This window comes from Drosophila kikkawai, chromosome 2R (genome assembly GCF_030179895.1).
Source record: "Drosophila kikkawai strain 14028-0561.14 chromosome 2R, DkikHiC1v2, whole genome shotgun sequence".
NCBI classification, from domain to species: domain Eukaryota; kingdom Metazoa; phylum Arthropoda; class Insecta; order Diptera; family Drosophilidae; genus Drosophila; species Drosophila kikkawai.
Window position 1 is genome coordinate 18,560,002 of NC_091729.1, and position 19,456 is coordinate 18,579,457.

Sequence of the window (19,456 nt, forward strand, 5' to 3'; positions counted from 1 at the left end):
TTTTATTATTTTAAAAGTTATAGATTTTTGTTAATATTCTTTCAATTCTTTTTTTTTTTCAATTTAATTATTTTGGGCAACATTTTATTAAAACCTCACATCCGATACTTCCAAGGAACCAACTGTTGTTCGCCGTGTATTAAATGATTTTTTAGTTTCAATTATGAACAACCAAACAGCACAACAACACAACAACTACAACAGCAATTAATTCAACAACAAGCCATTTATTATAGTAAAGAAAGCTGCAGTTTAAGTAGTTATTCTTATGTTTTGCAAAATTTTTCTTTTATTTTCCCCAAATTCGGCAATTGTAAAATGAAAAATTTTACCTTTCTATTATTTCACATAGGAAGAAACCCTAAAACCAAATAAATTGGCAATTTCCTAAGAGTCTAAATCAAAATATAGCAGTTAGTGTGCTCGGTTAAAAGCAAAGTGTGTGTGTGTGCGTAGGTCCTCAATTTAAAAAAAATACCCTACAAAAATAAAAACATGTAAAATGAAACGAAGAAAAAACAGCAACCAAAAACAGGAAGCAACCACCGAAGCTCTGAACAGAACACAAAATTCTACTACTACCACTACTACATACTACCTTTTCTACTACTACTACTACTACTGCTACTACTGCGGCTGCTGCGCTCTTTAAAACACAAACAAAACACTATAAAAATAAACATAATTAATAAGCAGTTTAAAAAAAAAGAAAATCCCTTCCACGTTGGTGAGTGCAGCCTCAAGAGGTTTAGTGTGTAGAACCAGAAATCAAACAATCAAGTCAAATAGTTTATAGATAACAGTTCAGCATAAAGCATACAGCATAAAACAAACATTTAACATTTGCAAACTAAACTCCATTCAACACATCTCTGCCGAATGCTCTTACATATAGCTCTTATATAGCCGATCGCTGTTAGCTGAATCACATTATCCGCCAAAAGCCGAGCAGTTGAATTTCAGTTTGCTGTTTCTTTACAATTTCCATTGGGATTACTCTGTGCTGACTAGTGTGTTCCCTTTTTATTTTCAACTGCAGCTGTTTTTTTATTTGTTGGTTGCTTCCGCAGTTGTTGCCAAAAACTAACCCTTTCAAGCATGCTTTTCTCTTTACTAAAAACGCTCACTCTCTTTACACTACGTATGTTTGTATGTATTCCTACCTTAAGGCACACACAATTACGTCTGTTTCGCACTCCTTCTACTTGCTGAATATGATTTTATAATTTCAATTTCTCAATACTATATTTTAGCCACTCTTAGTTTTATAAACGGCGAACGCTCTCATACAGCCACAAATCGCAAGCCGCCAACTGGCCGAGGTAAAAAACAAACCAAACCCCGATCGAAAGATCTAGATCTACCAACCTTCAATGTACTCAGGCTAAACGCCCACTGTTGTATATAAAAATTCATTTAATCTCTTTTAAATAATACTCCTTATTCGGTGTATACATTTTTGTAATAACCCCATATATAATCCATTTTGTTACGGGTTTCTATATTTTTATTGTCCATATAACCCCTCTATAATCCACAAAGCATATATGGTTAATCGTTGTTGCACCAAAAGTTAACTAAACAAAGAACCAAAGATGTAATTAATAAGATGCGGAAAGCCATATGATTTTGAGTCTTAATTATTATATATTCTTTTACTAAACCGTATTATATAATGTGGTTTACAAATTACAGTTGGTAAACTTAACTTTATTTTGGGTTTGATTAGATTATAACATTATTGTAGGTAGGAATCTTTTCTAGGTATGTGGGCGGATTCTTTAGAGCTCTTTTTTAGGTATCACCTGTTTATTAGGTAATTTTTTATTCAATTCAGGAACATCATGGTATTGCCTTTCAGTACGTATCAGTATGTCTCCTATTTACGTATGGATTTCGAAAGTCTCCTCATCCCAGATTATGACAAATTGTGACTTACTGACCTTGTTTCCGACTCCTTATCTCTCCCATCTTGATTTGGCCTTGGCCCCCTATATAGGACATGATAAGAATAACGAAGAATCTCAGATAGATGAAGAGGAAGAGGAGGATGATAAAGAAAATCAGCAGCAGCAGCAGCATGGGCGGGAAAGGAATTTGTCCACGAACAGCCGATGCCGCAGGGATCTGTTCCCATCTCTGGGCGGGGCCACCAATCGATCAGAGCAACAGCATATGCAGCAGCAACTATATTCCTATGTTTATGCCACCACAGCTTGTTCTATGGGTGGTCCTTGCCTGCAGCCACAAGTGTGTTCTGCTTTGTTGCGGTCACTTCACAGCGAGCAGTTAGGATATTTAGCCAGTTGCTATCGGGGTGCAGGATCCGTGGCCTCGAATGGTTCAGGCAGTAGTACGAGTACTGTAACAAGCACGCTCACGACCGCTGTTGGTGGTTCTGCCATTGTCTCCCGTCGTCCTTTGCAACAGTCAAATTCCCCGCATCCGGCACCGTATCGCACGGGTTCCCATTTTGGATTTATATCGCCGCGTCAACCGGCACGCCTGGAGCACAAACATCTGCCGGGGGATCGGGATCGAACGGGATATCGACCAATGCAGCGGGCCATTAGCTACGAAGAGATCTTTGCCACACCGCGATACGAGCAGCTGTGCCAGGCCTGCTTCGATCAGCTGCTACGCCTTAAGCCGGGGCTGCAAAGAATTGGGGCTGCTGGAACGACCGCCAGCAGTGGCGAAGAGGAGATAGCCAGCAGTGTCGCAAGCAGCTGTATAACCACGCCCCTGCATCGTAACCAGCTGCTGCCCACTCTGACCGAACTGGTCGACGACGAACCTGAGGAGATGATGATGCTGACACAGAGTCCAAAGTTGCAACGCAATGCATGCACTCAGACCCCGGGACATCCTGCATCGTCCTCTTCTACCACAAATTTTCTCAATCAAATCGAAAGATTTAATTTCTCGGAGGAGTCTGCAAATGTTAACTATTCTCCTGGTTGTCCTATTAGCAGCGAAAGTCTGGGATTGGGATTAGGATTGGAGATGGAGCCAAAGATTTCCAGTGCAGCGAGCGCCACGAGTGCTGCTCCGCCCAGAGTATATCGTTCAGAGCAAATGGCGGATGTCACTGAAGTGTGGAGCTTTGGACGATGGCTAGAACCGCAGGAGCAGAACCTAGCCGAAGAAGGTTTGGGACAGCACCGGATCCTGTTGGAGGTAACACAGCATTTTGCCATCGAAGAGCAAGAAATGGGATCAACCGAATCCGCTGAACGGCAGTTGATGTCGCGCGAAGAGCGCCAGCGTCGAAAGTCTGAATTCGAGGAGCTTTGGCAAGACCATGTTGAATTTTTTGGGGCCAAAGAGCAGCTACAGCTGGAGGAGATGCCAATGTCTACAGAACAGGAAGAACTGGAGGCTACTTCACTGACGGCTCAAGATCAAGATCCAGGGCTCGTGCCAGAGGCTGAGAAACAAGTGATATGTGTGACTCCCGATTGTACATCTAATTTGGCGCCACTTGCTTCTCCCGAATTGGAAGAGACTCTGACTCTGGTCAGTGATGAGCTACCCAAAATCCTACAGCAGTTTGAGGAGAATCTGACATTAGCCGGTGAGCATCTGGAAAAGTTGGTTGCCACCACTAAGAGACTGCAGGCAAACGACACGACTGAATCATCGGTTGTGACCTCGAGCAGCTCTCTTGGGGAGAGTGGTGGCCCGCTATTTCGAACGATTAGTTTGGACAACATTCCCCATGCTGATGACACTGTGTGCCTCGTGGAACCAGACTCTGCTAGCAGCAGTGAAAGCGATGAAGAAAATAGTCTCAATAGAGCACAGAATAACATGGAACAGGAGGAAAAGCGCGATGACGAGAAGCCTGTGTCTCCCGTTTCGCCAGAGCCAGAAGAGCCCTCAGAAAAGGAAATGGAAATTGCCAACGAGAAGGACGTGGATGAAAACGAAAACCAGGAGGCAGAGCTCCTGGCCATTGCTGGGAACTTGCCAGAAAATCCAGCTCCCTTGGACACTGCCAGCACTATTTTCACGCCCCTGGAACGTGAAATTCTTGAACGCATCGAGGCTGACAGGCTTGACGAGAGCGAGGCTATCTTTGGGAAAATTGATCACTCAATTCGCAACAAAATGACACCAAAGAAACTGCAAGATCTGGTCACCGAGGAAATCTTTCGCACCCGTACTTACATTTACTCCAGTCCCACCTCTCCAGTGCCGGGACTTTCGCCAGCAGACCTCACTTCCACCCCGAGTGGCTCATCTATGTCGGCCCACAACATCAGTGCCCCGTGCAATTCGATGGCTCATGTCCAACTGACAACGCGATCCACATCTCGCTTGTCGCACTCGTGGTCAGAGGACCAACTAAAGGGCGCGGACCAGGGGGAAGAGGAGGAAGACCCTAAGATGAGAACTCCTCTTCAGCGCGTCATCTCATCAACGACTTTTATTTGCCGGCCAAATTTCCGCCGTAAACGCAACTTTATCGAGGAAAATATACGCAATGCCAGCAGACCGCGTACTGCGGGAGGTTCGATTAAGAAACCGAAGAGCAACCCAAACACCGCCTCCAGGACCTTGTCGAGTGGCTCGTCGTCGGTATGCGCGTTTCAGTGCGGCCAGCGTGATAGTGGCGCCCGCCTCTGGGTTTCGTTGCCAACGCCTCCAAGGGCTGCAGCAGGCCATAAGCGTGCCAACTCGTCGAGTACTACCACAGCTTTGTACACTTTCCGTGGCAGTCCCTCCTCCCCGTTTGCCAAGCGTCGCAAGCCGCCAGCAATCCTTCCTCCCTTGCGGCAACCAATCTTTACAACAGAGGAGAGCGGCGAACTAGGATCTTCTTCAACCTCCATGCAGCGAACCCTTTCCAGCCGCACATTCTTTGTGCGCGGCGATTCCGAAAACGACTCAGCTGGCACGTTCCAAATGGAGGATGCCAGCCAAGAGGAGGAGCAGGAACAGGAGGAGGCGGTGAACGAATTCCGGGCAGCACCCAATAAATCAAATGCCACCAACAGCACCATGTACTACAGTGCCAACGATAATACGGGCGACGAGGGTGAAAATCTACAGATGAGCGGAGAGGAGATAACAGGCGATGAAATGCCTTTGACCTCCATGTCCAGTCGGGAGAAGTTGACTGAAGAGTCTTACATAGAGGCAAGCTCCTCGGAGATATACATGGGAGAAGTTACAATTGAAAAATCAAGCTCACAGGACAACGCTATGAAATCGTTAATGTCGGAAAACCAACAGGCTAGCAGCCTTTACCACTTATCAATGAACTCGAATACAAACGAACCGGAAGCACCTGAATCCGAGCTCACACCAGAAACCTCTAGCCAACTTGAAAGGGAGTCATTTTGGGAGGTGCCTAGGCGCCTAGAAGGTGGCTCAGAACACCAGCAAAAATCTGAACCAAAAAAAAGTTGCAAGGATCTTCCCAAAAGCGAAAGTATTGAAGAGTCATCCGGTTATGAATTGGTTGCATCGCGAGAACTTAATAAAATGTTAAAGCCGACGCAGGAAATTGATAGTAACAGTGATTTCGAAAATGAGCAGCTACTCAAGGTGGTAAAAACATTGTCAGAGGAAGAGGAGGAGGCTAAAGAGGATGACAACAAGCCCAGCACTTCGAAGGCGGCAGCGGGAAAACAACGCAAATAAGCAGAGGGGGTTAACAATCAGAAGAAGATTAACTTTACGTGGGAGATGGCTGGATAAAGCTAGAGGGGGAATTACTTAAGGATGTCATAGGATATCTTGGTTGAATCAGTTGAACCAGAAAAAGAAGAAAAGAGAAGGATTTCAAACACTATTTATGTCGCAGGGGAATGATGTGAAAACGGTTTTGTTATATATTCTATTTTTTTTTTTGCATTACATTTATATATTTTAATAGCACTTTGATTTTATTTTGGCATGAATTAAAAGTTATAATTTAATGTTATATTATTCACAAAATTTATCACATATTCAGTAAACAAATTTCATTCATATTTTTCATATTGAATATTCAGTAAACTAACAGAAACAAATTTAAAATGAAACAATGGACTTAAAGTTTATATTTTATTATTATCTCCACTACACTCGCTTCACATTCCATATATATATAATATATATATTCTTTGTAACCCCATTTTACTAATCGAAATTTGTATGGTAAAGGTGTGTCCTTATTTTGTAGTTTTTGTAAAAGTTTAAAAGGAAATAAAGTTTGGTATCTTGCGTTCGTATTTTAAATTATTATCCATTTTAAATCCATATATACAATATATGCTATATAATAAGTTTCGTAGTAAGTCTTTTTAGTCAATTTTGCTTAAGCTAAGGTTAGAAATTACATATATAAATGAATATATATATATATATATCCTATTATATATAAATAATATACATATATCCCATATATAACCCTGTAAGCTGAGATTTATCCCTCCCATGTTAAGTGTTAATTGTACGATTGATGTCAAGTGTTTTAAGTAGTGGTGATGTCTTGTGAGTTCTCCCTGTTCAATTGTGATCTTTACTCACCTGCCGATCATTATGCATACTCACCATCTACCAAACATGTACTTGCCCCGCCCCCCTCTTTGTTACCTCCTCTCATTTGCAGCCCTTCTGTTCCATCTCGCTTATAAGTACGAGTTTCTGTATTCACCTGATCGTTACTTGACCTCCAGCCTGGAAATGGGAGCACTTGATCAGCAGGTGTACGTCATTCACAAGGTGGGAGCTATGAGCAAGCATAGCTATCCGGCGCTTAATATCCTTGATCAAAGCAATGCCCACAATGAGAGTGGATTCGGTCGCAATGAGATGAGCTTGCTCAGTAGCACTCCCGTTAGTCGAACGGCGTCTGGTCAGGCCAATTCCTCCCTAACAGGAAATGAGTCTTTGGATACATCCACACAAATGCCCTATCGCACCATCTCCCATTTTGGCTTTAATTCACCGCTAAATAATTGCCCCAGCATTCCCCTGCATCCGGAGCATCAATCCATTTGGCAGACAGTGGCCGAGCAGCGCGAAAGGGTTGTCTCCTTTATCGATTTGACCACACTGAGCCTGGATAATCGCAGGCTGCTTAATGTGGTGACCAATCAGACCCAATCCCAAACTCAAGCCCAAGCCCAAACGCAATCGCAATCCTTTGTGTCCGAGAAGCACATCCAGCTGGAGGTTTCGCCTTTGAAGCGAAAGCAGCGCGTCTACAGCGTCACAACCACCAGCAGTGGGCACAGTGCAGATGACAGCATGGAAGAACTGGAGAGTATGATGAGTGGCCTTGCGGTTGCCTCGCCACGCAGACCGGAGCCGCAGGACTCGGGCCTGTACCGCAGCTATACGTTTTTGCCCAGCAATCATGTCCTGCCAGGAGGTGGAACGGATGGCAATGCTCGAGAGCAGCCCGAGGCCGATCAGCAGGGTTTGTTTCTAGGTGGCGGCACCGATGACAGCGGCCTGGGCAATTCGTCGGGCAGGCGCCAACGTCTGGCCACCACCAGCAACGATTCGTCCACCCAGGAGGCGGAGGCCTACACACAGGGCAAGCATGTTAGGCTAACCCTTAGCAGTTCGCCTTTAACGGGAACAGCTGCCGGAGCAGCAGGACAACTGCCCACAACCATTGAGATACTGATCAATGTGTCGCTGCGCAATGCCGAATGCATCGAGACGGTACAAACCCACGAACAGGAGTTTCGGGCCAAGCTGGAGAAGGTGATTGATGAGGAGATCCACTACATTTCCCAACAGTTGGCATATCAGCAGCGCCAAAAAGAGCTGCAACAGCAAGTGCAGCTGGCGAGCAATCGTGCTCCGCTCGCATCGCCAACATCTTCGATGACGACTCCGAATTCCTTGTTGCAGCGCTGCAACTCGGCACCAGCGCTGTGTCATACGTACAGCTACGTGGAAGTTGCTATGGCCGGAACCGAAATGCCGCCGCCACCGCCACCCAAACCTGTTAAGGAGTCATCGCCCGTTGACCCGGGTAACTCGGAGGGACTGCTCATTAGCTTGGAGAAGGAGCTGGAGCGCCTGCTCAACAGTGTGGTGAAGGCGCACATGATGCACAACAAGGCGATTATCCACGACTGTCGAACTCGCATTTCCCAAATGTATAAATCCTAAACTCTAGTTTCAGTCAAGCCTTTTATAATAATTTTGAAGTAATATTATCGAATCTTCACTCTTGTTAAATATCTCTTTTTATAAATCAACAACAGGGAAATGATTCTGTACTAAATCTAACGTAACTTTAAATTAAGTATAAATGACTGTAAATGATCCCATTATTTGTTCTCTTAAATGTAATGTTAAGAGCTTTCTAAATACTATATGGGAATCTGCAGAGTTAAGAGATCCAGAGTTATTATAATCCAGAAATATTTTGTGAATTTTCGTTAAGTTTCATTTTTTGTCCAATTTCATTTAAATTTTTGTTATATAACTTTTTATAATTTCAATGTACATAAATAAAGATAAGAGTTCATTACACAATTCGATAGCTAATATTAGATAAGAATACTCACTCCATTACTTCATAAAATCAGTGTACAGAGGTAACCATTTTTCATTTACTTATATTTATGTTTTTGTGTATTTTGTGCATGTGTTTGTGCTTGCTTTTAAAACTATATATATTTGTTGCATGTTTCCCGTATTTAGTTATCCCAACCCCAACGCCATTTGTGTAATAATACAACATCCATTAAATACATTTACACTTGCCTTAGTTTGTGCGCGTCTCTAAAAAGGTGAACGTAAATCTAAACATTAATATAGAACATTTTTGTGTGCGTCCACTGAGTTACATTTGTAGGAAATTAATGACATTAAAGTTAATTAATTTAATTAAATGTAACCTATTTTTTATCAGGTGAAAACGTACAAAACGGCGACCACTCGGAGGCACACTTGAGCACCTTCTCCCAGAGCAGTAAAGAGGTAAGTAAATCTAATCAGATCGCCGATCATCTCAAGACATATATCCACATTGATCTTGGAATATCATGCATAACCACAAGAGCTCGCAAATAACATTAGGAGAACCCTGACAAAACCTTATTACACTCTTTCGATCTTAAACTGTTATACGCGAGCTCTTATACTGAGCTAACCCTCATCTGACTTACTAACTCAAAGAGCAAACGATATTTTCACGAGAAGAGTTCGTAAATAACATTAGGAGAAAACCTAGATGAGCTTATCTGTACTAAGCTCTTCTAATCTATAACTGTTATACGCGAACTATTATACTGAGCTAACCCTCATCTGACTTATTTACTAACCCCAAGCGCAAACGATATTCTCACTGCAAATTTCTATTACGGTTCCAGGATGTCTCCACGGACGGGTCACCCAAGAAAGACAAGAAGAAGAAGAAGGGCCTGCGCACACCATCGTTTTTGAAGAAGAAGAAGGAGAAGAAGAAGACCGAGGCCTAAGGTGGGGATCGAACAGTAGTAGGAGTAGCAATCTTGACACATACACTCCCACCACCAGCGGGGAACGGGAACCGAGCGAACCGAGAACCCAGGAGGAGATTAAAACGACAATGAAAACCACGAAAGAAGAGAAAACGGTAGCCAGAAATCAGCGAAAGAAGCATTATATAACAGAGACAAAGAGGAGGAGAGAGTGGAGAGGCATATAAACAAGGAACCGATGAGCAGCTAAAATCATTAAGGATAACCCGAACCGAAGGCAGCTTCTCCCCCCAATTCGCATTCGCAGCTTATTATATCTATTATAAAATAATTATAATTTTTAATTTATACGATGGCCCCACAGCAGCACCCACAATTTGTATGATAACGAGAGGCAGTGCTCTCAGATTCAGATTCAGATTCAGATTCAAATTCACATGCAATATATCCGACACGGCGCCGCTCTGTTCAATGCAAGAAATATGCAAAAATCTTCTACTAGATGTATTAGCTTTTAAAATAAACTACGTAAGCACACATTACATAGTTGAAACAACAGAAAAAAGGATAACAAGAGGAGCAGAAGAAATTGCTACTATGTATGTGCTGCTGCCCTGAAACAAGCTAAGATTTGTTTTAAACAAAAGCAAACTTTTGTCTTCAGACACATACATAATAATACATATAATACTTAAATGCAATATTTTTTATATAAATGCAATAAAATCGATGACAAAACAACAATATATGATATTCTTTGCATGTGTGTGTGTGCGTTTGTCAAATTAGGCTTTTTATGTTTTCAGTTCTTTTGTTTTGTTTTTTCAATTTCGAGCAGCAGCAGCAGCCACACTTTGCACACAAACGAATGATGAATAACTGTATTAGTTTTTTTTATATATAAATAATTGCATATATATTTTTATGTACGTAAAACTGTTTATACATACATATACATATATATATATATTTATAAAACGATCAATAAATTATGAAGAAAAACAAACAAAAATCCAAATTGAACAGAGAAAAGCAGAAACACAATCACAGGGAACACAGAGATTCCATAAAAAGTCGTCGAGTTTCAAATTTCCAGCATTTCTTTTGTAAGTAGATGTGCTTGATTTGAAATCGCTATCCCACTTGATATTGCAACAAACTATCTATACATACATATATATACGACTGCCATAGCATGTAAAACTTTTAAGAAGGCACAACTTAATCGCATTTAAATTTCAAATTAACTGCATTAAACGTGAAACTTAAAACCCTATGATCATTAAACCGAATGTTTCTGCTTTTCCTGCACACTCCCCCATCCAACACCCCCACTCACACACACATAAACCCTCTGCTCTATAAATCAATACATATATAATACTTGCTATGCTGAGCCTTAGACAAAAAAAATATAATAAAAAACAGCAAACATTTACGATAAATTACTTAACATATAAAGTACAATTAAATTGATTATTTGCGCAACGACAGAAGCTTATTTCTAGCAACTTTTTTGCGTCATCAAAGCAAAAAGTCTGTATAATTTTGTCCTTAGATTAACATTAGAAATTTGTCAATATTCTCAATCTCTGTGCAAATAATAAAAAGAAAATTACTTTTGAAAAGAGCAAACGAAAAACCGGAAAGTTGTTTCTTCAAATTCGTTTAGATTGTAAGAAAATGCATATAAATATATATACATTTAAATTCGTATTATTAAAGTACACACAACAACACACACGAAGCTGAACAAACACGAAATAAATAAACACTTGGAAATTGTACAAAATTCAAAAAAACCGATCGTCAATACCATTTTTTATCTGTAGTAGCAAATGGAGTAAAACGCTGAAGGATTCGCATATCCGGGACAGTAGAGTTCATCTAATTCTTGATTCGTATGATTTAGGATTATAATTCTTGACCGGCATCAACAGCCTGGTCAATCTAGCCATATGTCTCTCTCTGAAAGGGCTGCCTTGGGATATATCCTTTAGCTGTGGAAGTAACTCATGGATAAGGACAAAACAAAATTCGAGCTCTAATTCCTAGCTTCTAAAAAATCCAAAAGGTTTTTGTAATATATTTTTTAATTTTAATGTATTTTACGCTTAGTGTATGTTTTTCTTCATTTTCGAAACTAGTTTTTTTTTTTATTAAAATGTTAATGAAGAAAATCAAACTATCCTTATTGGTATTTTGAAAGTATATTTTAATATCATTTGTAGAGAAATGATATTCTTTATAAATTAATTTAAAAACCCAAGTTAATTCGAAATTTAAATGTTTCAGCGGTTCATTAGGCCGAGGTTCCACTGCCTTTTACCGTCGTCTGGCAACACTGGCCATCTGGTACGTTCATTGTTTCTTTGTTTTGTTCGTGTTTTGTGACTCAGCGCTGACCCGTGATAAATTCTCAGATTTGAAACAAAAATTTAGTGTGTCACAAAACTTCCAAGTGTCAACATGTCTCTGGTTACGGATGCAGAGTGGGTGGAGTACAAGGTGAGGAATCCCTACAACATTTCCCACAACGCAATATCCTAAAAGTTATCTTTTGTTGCAGTCCAAGTTCGGCAAGAGCTACGAAGCTGATGAGGATCTGAAGCGCCGTGATCTATACGCCCAGTCCAAAGCCCGAATTGAGGAGCATAATCTCAAATTCGAAAAGGGCGAAGTCACTTACAAAATGGGAATAAACCATTTGGCGGACCGCACCCCAGAGGAAATGGGCAATCTTTGCGGTAGTCGCCAACCACCAAAGTAATTCCTTGAACCCCAAGTGAAAGTGCATTTCTGTGACAGTAATCTCAATATGTAATTCTATAAATAAGAGCATTTTTTAGCTTCAATGTTTTTACCCAACCCCAAATAAACAATACAACAGCTGTTTTATAAATTCAAGGATTTTCGTACTTTTATTGTCTGGTCACGCTGAAAAGGTAAACAGTTCATGGAGCTTCTGGTTCATTGAACCAAATTTAGATATAAATTAAATATAAATTAAATTACTTTAAATTACTTTAAATACACCCACAAGAATAAACGTCTTCATCCAAAAATGATTTAAAGTATTTAAAATAACCGAATGTACTATATCGCAGCTGCCCTGGCCCGGATGAACTAGTTCTGGGCTTTTCGCTGGTCGCTCACTTTGTGAACCGAACTGCAGGGCCGACGAGCGGCAGTTCACACACAACATTTGAAAAAGTTTGTAAACTTTTACTATTCAATCACATAGGCCACCGCACACGTAGTTATTTGTTTTTATATTAACGTACACTTGCTGTTACACGCGCGTAATCCCACTCTTGACCCACTCAATTGCAGAAACCAGGCGACCGACGCAGCAGCAGCAGAAGAACCTCCTCTCAGCCCAACAATGTCCGGAATCATGCGTGTACCATCGATTTTGGCCAAAAATGCAGTCGCCTCCATGGTAGGTAATCCGTTAGAGCTCCAGCAACCGCGTAACCCTCCTGGTATATGTGTCTAGTGGTTATACAACCGGCTTGGACAGAATCCCCCAGTGCTCGTGATGTGAAAACAGAAACGTCAAGAAATTGTTGGCCAAAAACGTTCCGCCCGCCGTAGTGTTATGTAATTTGCTCAGAATTTGATGGCCAGGTGTTGATACCTGCCTTCTAGGGGACAGTGTGCAGCTCGGCTGTGGCAACAGAAGTTTTTCCGGGCTGTGTTTGGTGATTTTCACGATTATTAAGTCGGAAAAAGTGTGTGTGTGCACCAGCTAGGTTATGTTATGTTGCTGCTGCCCCGCCCCCCGCTTTGACTCCACTGTTGGAACACTCATCTCGTGTATTCCACGGTGCGTGCAACGAACTGCACTTGGCATCCATTAACTGTAATTGCAGTTTGTGGAAGGTGGCTTTCGGCTTGACGACAACAGCAACAACAACTAGTTGCGCTCAATAGGGAGAAATCGCATGAGATGATCGGTCCCAGTGAGTGAGAGTGTAAAAAGAGAGCCCGGGAGGCCCGTCGTTGGCCAGCTAACTAACAGCTGATTATACAATTGAGCTGATCATGGCCCACCCCTCCTGAGTAGCCTCTTCCCTCCAGAGGAAAGCCACAATTAAATAATTTACTGATTACATAAGCAATTATCTGTGCCGAAAGCCGCCCCTTCTTTAAGACGCTCATTGGTTCTTATCGCAGAATTCTGGGTTGTGGACGTCATCTCCGCTGTATAGAGCAGAGTTCTGGAACCCCCTAGTTGGTTTCCTATTTGTTTTACAAATACAAAGCGTGTAAATTGGTACACTTAGGTACTTCTCGCGTGCATTTCCCAAACTTTCCAGCCTTGCATTTAAATAGAAATTCCCTGATAAGATAAGAATCTTAAGTACTTGAAGATACATAATTAGTATGGGTATTCAGGGCATTTTAGGCGAGAAAATAACTTGATTAATGTAACATTTTAATTAAATCCTATACCTAACTTTTACTTATTCTCACTCTTTGCTAGCAATCTTAAAGTTTACGCAATTATTTTCGCAAATGAATGTGAATTATGTATGGTTAGATGACAAAAACAAACAATATTCTGATGACTTTATAGACAAGCCTGGCTTTTGAATGACTGAATTGTTCAGACTAAGCGTTGCTATCTCTATAACAAACTGCAGCGGGAGGGCCATTAAAATAATCACAGTTACACTGAAAGCAAGCTGTGGGTACTGAAAGCGTAGAATAAATTAAATTAAATTAAAAAGACAAAAAAATAGTTTCCTCTATATTTTTTTGCAACATTTATATATTTCAGGCATTGTGTATGCCTTAAATAATCTTAAATAATGCAATGTTCCCTCACTAATCTCCTCTCTATTCCCATTTTACAGCAACGCGTTGCCGCCATTGGAGCGCAACGCAGTTACCACATCACAAATGGCCGCCAGCAGGCCTCGGCGGCAAATCCGGACAAGATTTCCAAGCAGTACCCGGTGGTGGATCATGCCTACGATGCCATTGTTGTGGGAGCAGGAGGAGCAGGCCTTCGGGCTGCCTTTGGCCTGGTGGCCGAGGGTTTCCGCACAGCGGTAATCACCAAGCTGTTCCCCACCCGTTCGCATACTATCGCCGCCCAGGGCGGTATCAATGCGGCACTGGGTAACATGGAGGAGGACGATTGGAAGTGGCACATGTACGACACGGTCAAGGGCTCCGATTGGCTGGGCGACCAGGATGCCATTCATTACATGACGCGTGAGGCACCTAAGGCGGTCATCGAGCTGGAGAACTACGGCATGCCCTTCTCGCGCACCCAGGACGGCAAGATCTACCAGCGAGCCTTCGGTGGTCAGAGTCTGAAGTTTGGCAAGGGCGGCCAGGCCCATCGCTGCTGTGCGGTGGCCGATCGTACCGGTCACTCCCTGCTGCACACGCTCTATGGCCAATCCCTGAGCTACGACTGCAACTACTTTGTGGAGTACTTCGCCCTGGATCTGATCTTTGAGGAGGGCGAGTGCCGCGGTGTTCTGGCCCTCAATCTGGAGGATGGCACGCTGCATCGTTTCCGTGCCAAGAACACCGTGATCGCCACCGGTGGCTATGGACGTGCCTTCTTCTCCTGCACCTCGGCTCACACGTGCACGGGCGACGGCACAGCCATGGTTGCCCGTCAGGGTCTGCCCTCTCAGGATCTGGAGTTCGTTCAGTTCCATCCCACTGGAATCTACGGCGCTGGATGCCTCATCACCGAGGGTTGCCGCGGAGAAGGCGGTTACCTTATCAACGGCAATGGCGAGCGCTTCATGGAGCGTTATGCTCCAGTGGCCAAGGATCTGGCTTCCCGTGACGTGGTCTCGCGCTCCATGACCATTGAGATCATGGAGGGCCGCGGCGTTGGACCCGACAAGGATCACGTGTACCTGCAGCTGCACCATCTGCCGCCCAAGCAGCTGGCCGAGCGCCTGCCCGGTATCTCTGAGACCGCCATGATCTTCGCCGGTGTCGATGTGACGCGCGAACCCATCCCGGTGCTGCCCACGGTGCACTACAACATGGGCGGTGTACCCACCAACTATCGTGGACAGGTGATTACCATCGACAAGGACGGCAAGGATGTTATTGTCCCGGGACTGTATGCTGCCGGTGAGGCTGCTTCCAGCTCGGTGCACGGTGCCAACCGTCTGGGTGCCAACTCTCTGCTGGATCTGGTTGTGTTCGGACGTGCCTGTGCCAAGACCATCGCTGAATTGGAGAAGCCCGGTGCACCGGCGCCCACTCTCAAGGACAACGCCGGCGAGGCCTCGGTGGCCAATCTGGACAAGCTTCGCCATGCCAACGGTTCGATCACCACCGCCGATCTCCGCCTGAAGATGCAGAGGACCATGCAGCACCATGCTGCTGTGTTCCGCGATGGACCTATCCTCAAGCAGGGCGTGACCAAGATGCAGGAGATCTACAAGCAATTCAAGGACATCAAGGTCGTAGACAGGTGAGTTTCCCGCTGGAGAAGACCCTGTTGTTCTGCAACTGATTCCCTTTTACTTTGTTAAAGGTCGCTCATTTGGAACTCTGACCTGGTGGAGACGTTGGAGCTGCAGAACCTGCTCGCCAATGCCCAGATGACCATTGTGGGCGCCGAGGCGCGCAAGGAGTCGCGTGGTGCCCATGCCCGTGAGGACTTCAAGGCCCGCGAAGACGAATATGTGAGTGTCCGAGGCATTGCACCCATTGAATGGTTATTTATTTATGGTTTTTTCTGTGCAGGATTTCAGCAAACCCCTCGAGGGCCAGCAGAAGAGGCCCATCGATCAGCACTGGCGCAAGCACACGCTGTCCTGGGTGTGCAACGACAACGGCGACATCACATTGGACTATAGAAATGTGATTGACACAACGCTGGACAACGAGGTCAGCACGGTGCCGCCGGCAATCCGCTCCTATTAGGTCAAGACTTGGAGTTGCAAGACACCACCCGCATACACAATACACCAACAAAATCACAACTACTTAATGATGTCTACTTAAACGTCTTGGTGGACGTCGAAAAACAAATTGTTGTCGAGTCGCTGTGACTTGGAACTGGCAGGTTGGCAGCGGTTCCCGTTTTTTTTGCGGTGAAATATGTACTATTCTTCAGATCCTATATATATTCTTTATATATCCTACCAAGCCGTTTCTATTTATTGTTTTGTACGCTGCCCTCCATTTGGTTACTTTTTCGGTTGTCGATTTTTACATAAGCAAAAAGTGTGTATCGGTAGACAACGCGAGCGATGTCGCGATAAGACGATCCTCACGATCCTGCTGGAGTCTGTTAACAAGCAAAAGGGAAAACAAATCCAACAATTTTTCTAGTATTTGTTAAACTTATTAAATTATTAAAACGAAAACACATGTAAAAACAATAAAAAAAATTAAGAACAAAAGTCGAAACCATTTGCTATACAGTAAAAAATAAAACTGATGAAAAGATTGTGCAATTTGATTAGTTTCTCCTCCATTTAGCCGCGAAAGACGTGCATTTGGTTGGGCTTAAGGCCAAGCTGGGTCAAAATATCAACCGCAGCCGTGTTAAAGCCACTTGGTCCGCAAATTGCCACATAAGTACATCTGTCCGGCTGCTTTTCCCGAAACAGGGAAGTCAGCAACTCCAGCGATATTCGTTCAGGCTTCTCCTCCACCTGGGACAGCAGGTGCTTGCAGCTGAATCTTTCGTCTTGGGTCTGCATTTCCTCGAGTTTTTTCTTTAACCAAATATCGCCTGATGTCTTGTTGAAGTAGTAAAGGTGGAGAGTTTCTCTGGGAACAAATAGATCATTATTAATTATAGAATTCTTAACTTTTCCCAACCGACTTACATGCGATTTGTATTCCTCTTCAAGATCGGCTGAATCAGACTTAAAATCGGTGTCAACCCGCTTCCGGCTGCCAGCAGAAGAATGTTTCGGTGTGCATTCAGCTCTGAAAGCAGGAATCCTCCACGAGGAGGACCAAGCTGGACACGAGATCCAACTTGGAGCTGATGCAGGTGACTGGAGACGGGTCCGTTGGGGTATCTCTTAATCAAGAAGGAAATACTATCCGAATTTGTATCTACACTTAGATATGCGTGGTCCACAGGTGTGTAGCTTCGGTGGATTAGCTCTCCGTCCACTGGAACTTCAATGTTGATGTGGTAACCCACTGGTAGAAGCATCAATCGATCTCGTTCAGCGCTTTGAAGGCTGAGTTCAAAGGAGTCATGGTTAAAATCCTCACGATGGATTACTTGGTAATCGTAATGTTCTTCCTGTATGCTGTTGGAGTCCAACTTTCGAGTGGTGTGTGTTCCATAGATTGGCCAAGGTGCTGGCTCTTCTTTGCCCAACACCACTTCAATCTTTCCCGTTTCTGCACCCATTTTCGCAACTTTTGGAGGCCACTCCACTTTCTCTGTTAGCTGGAAGTCAAAGGTGTGCCACTGTTGACCTATTAAAATCCGTACTTCTAGCTGCTGTGAGTTCTGCCTTCGGACCACCATACCCGGGTTGGCAAAGCTGCGGGTGTAGAAGATCAGGGTTAGCTCGCTCCTCTGCTGAATCCAATCAAAGCGAGGCAAAATCTCAGTTGGCTTTGGAATCGCCGATGTTATCTCTGGGCTAACGGGATCTTTGGTGGATTTTACAGCATTCTCTTTCAGAGGTCCTATGTAGCACTTGCCCAGCAACTGGGGATAGTTCACCCAGGCGTGCACCTCATCGAATAACTGGGTGGCATCGCGCCCAACGCCTCGCATCAGTTCGTCCACGCCGCCAGGATGGAAGTCCATGTACCGGGTGACATTGAAAACGCGACCGCGAATAGCCATCCAGGCATCGTCGACCTTGTTGTGGAGCGCCAACTCGCTCCGGGAAACTGGCACAGTGCGTCCACCGGTACCCGAGAGATCCGCCCCAGAGTTGCACAGCCGTATCCAGCTCATCAGGGAGTAGCCCGGTTTCAGGGCGCACTTGTTGCGCGGATTGCCGGTGGCAGAGCCGGAGGCAGAGGAGGTGTTGCCATTGGTGCTATTGCTGTTTAGCTTTTGAGGCGCGGTGACGGGCAACTGGAGGCCACCTGGAGATCCGCTGAGAGCCACCACTTGAGGAGGTCTGAGAGGCTTGTTGCTGGCGGGTGGCTTAAGTGATGAATCGGACATGGTTAGTCCCGAACGCGGTTTAATCACAGGAAAGCAAATAACAAAATAAACAGCAAAACAGCTGTTTTGGCCATTGTTTCTGGAACTAGTTCGGGTGAACATAAAATTAACCAGTTCTTAAAAAAGGGAGGTTATATTTAAAAACGATTTTGGTTATCTTAATCGATAATGAAATGAGACCAGAAGTCTCTTGATTTAGGAGAACATGACTAATATTAAAAGTTCAAAGAAAAAAATATATGTAATAAGTTTTAGGAAACATACTTTACCACTAAGGAATTTTTATATTTTTGGACCTTTAGATCAAGACTATATTTCTTTAAAACTATAAGAACTTGAATTATTAAGTTTATTTATATAAATAAAATATTATTTAATATTAAATGATTTCGATGATTTCAATGATTTCAATGATAAAAAATAATAATATTTAAAAAAATATATATTTTGGTTTATTTAAACATAGATTAAAAAGATTTACAAACTTAATCTCTTCTTTTAAATCATAAAAGTTTTTGGAGATTAAATATTTAAAAGTGCATCTATAAGGTTCCTCGATATGTAGTCAAAAATACTTATATATTATCCATATTTTGTTAATACAAATTACAAAAATATAGACATATTTTATGGTTAAATAATTAAAATTAAAATATCAACTCACGGGCTATTAAAGGTTTATTACACTTGAAAGTAATTGCTATGTCTCAAGCTGTTTGATTTATCACTCCTCTTGGGCGATAAGCGATCTTTATGATTCCCAGACCCACCACAACTGAACGATTGTTATAGATGATATAGCGTTAGACCTGAACCCACATAATTGAGATTTGAGAGGCCATTAAACCCACTTATATGGAGTACTATATAACACAAGGCGCACTGA

General features: G+C 43.1%; 4 protein-coding genes across 11 annotated transcripts in view; 3 read left to right on the forward strand and 1 right to left on the reverse strand.

Annotated features, from left to right (window-relative positions):
• hts (adducin 1-like protein hts) overlaps positions 1-11,064 on the forward strand; it is a 31,139-nt gene extending 20,075 nt beyond the window's left edge. For 2 of the 7 annotated variants that reach the window (XM_070283570.1, XM_070283571.1), the window contains exon 12: positions 2,000-6,125. In XM_070283570.1, coding sequence (XP_070139671.1) covers positions 2,000-5,652 — 3,653 coding nt within the window. In that variant the 3' untranslated portion in view covers positions 5,653-6,125. Of the gene's footprint in view, positions 1-1,253; positions 1,323-1,999; positions 6,126-6,604; positions 8,494-8,872; positions 8,941-9,325 lie in introns of those variants that run through there. The other 5 variants (XM_017169532.3, XM_070283572.1, XM_017169534.3 and 2 more) reach the window with 5 other exon arrangements.
• Positions 11,065-11,768: 704 nt separating this feature from the next.
• cer (crammer) lies at positions 11,769-12,329 on the forward strand. The gene is made up of 2 exons (XM_017169549.3): positions 11,769-11,930; positions 11,992-12,329. Exons 1-2 carry the CDS (start codon positions 11,892-11,894, stop codon positions 12,190-12,192), a joined length of 240 nt encoding a protein of 79 aa, XP_017025038.1. The 5' UTR covers positions 11,769-11,891; the 3' UTR covers positions 12,193-12,329.
• A 159-nt stretch (positions 12,330-12,488) lies between these two features.
• Positions 12,489-16,873, forward strand: SdhA (succinate dehydrogenase, subunit A (flavoprotein)). 2 transcript variants are annotated; one of them, XM_017169543.3, is made up of 5 exons: positions 12,489-12,635; positions 12,756-12,864; positions 14,285-15,882; positions 15,946-16,096; positions 16,158-16,873. In XM_017169543.3, the coding sequence occupies exons 2-5, from the start codon at positions 12,808-12,810 to the stop codon at positions 16,335-16,337; spliced, it is 1,986 nt and encodes a 661-aa protein (XP_017025032.1). In that variant the 5' UTR covers positions 12,489-12,635; positions 12,756-12,807; the 3' UTR covers positions 16,338-16,873. The 2 variants fall into 2 exon arrangements, with proteins under 2 accessions (XP_017025032.1, XP_017025033.1); XM_017169544.3 differs by having other exon boundaries at positions 12,583-12,678.
• On the reverse strand, positions 16,867-18,705 carry LOC108076618 (cytochrome b5 reductase 4). Its single transcript, XM_017169545.3, has 2 exons — positions 17,252-18,705; positions 16,867-17,192 (listed from the first exon to the last, which is right to left on the reverse strand). The coding sequence occupies exons 1-2, from the start codon at positions 18,670-18,672 to the stop codon at positions 16,895-16,897; spliced, it is 1,719 nt and encodes a 572-aa protein (XP_017025034.2). The 5' UTR covers positions 18,673-18,705; the 3' UTR covers positions 16,867-16,894.
• Between the last annotated feature and the right edge of the window lie 751 nt (positions 18,706-19,456).

What these genes read in the sequence shown, in the direction of transcription:
- cer (XM_017169549.3), top strand. Translation starts at nt 11,892, where the DNA reads ATGTCTCTGGTTACGGATGCAGAGTGGGTGGAGTACAAG. An exon ending in CAGAGTGGGTGGAGTACAAG is followed by an intron (nt 11,931 to 11,991) that starts GTGAGGAATCCC and finishes CTTTTGTTGCAG; the next exon opens with TCCAAGTTCGGCAAGAGCTA.
- SdhA (XM_017169543.3), top strand. Translation starts at nt 12,808, where the DNA reads ATGTCCGGAATCATGCGTGTACCATCGATTTTGGCCAAAAATGCAGTC. An exon ending in GACATCAAGGTCGTAGACAG is followed by an intron (nt 15,883 to 15,945) that starts GTGAGTTTCCCG and finishes ACTTTGTTAAAG; the next exon opens with GTCGCTCATTTGGAACTCTG. An exon ending in AGGCCCGCGAAGACGAATAT is followed by an intron (nt 16,097 to 16,157) that starts GTGAGTGTCCGA and finishes TTTTCTGTGCAG; the next exon opens with GATTTCAGCAAACCCCTCGA.
- LOC108076618 (XM_017169545.3), bottom strand. Translation starts at nt 18,672, where the DNA reads ATGTTCACCCGAACTAGTTCCAGAAACAATGGCCAAAACAGCTGTTTT. An exon ending in AAGAGGAATACAAATCGCAT is followed by an intron (nt 17,193 to 17,251) that starts GTAAGTCGGTTG and finishes ATTTGTTCCCAG; the next exon opens with AGAAACTCTCCACCTTTACT.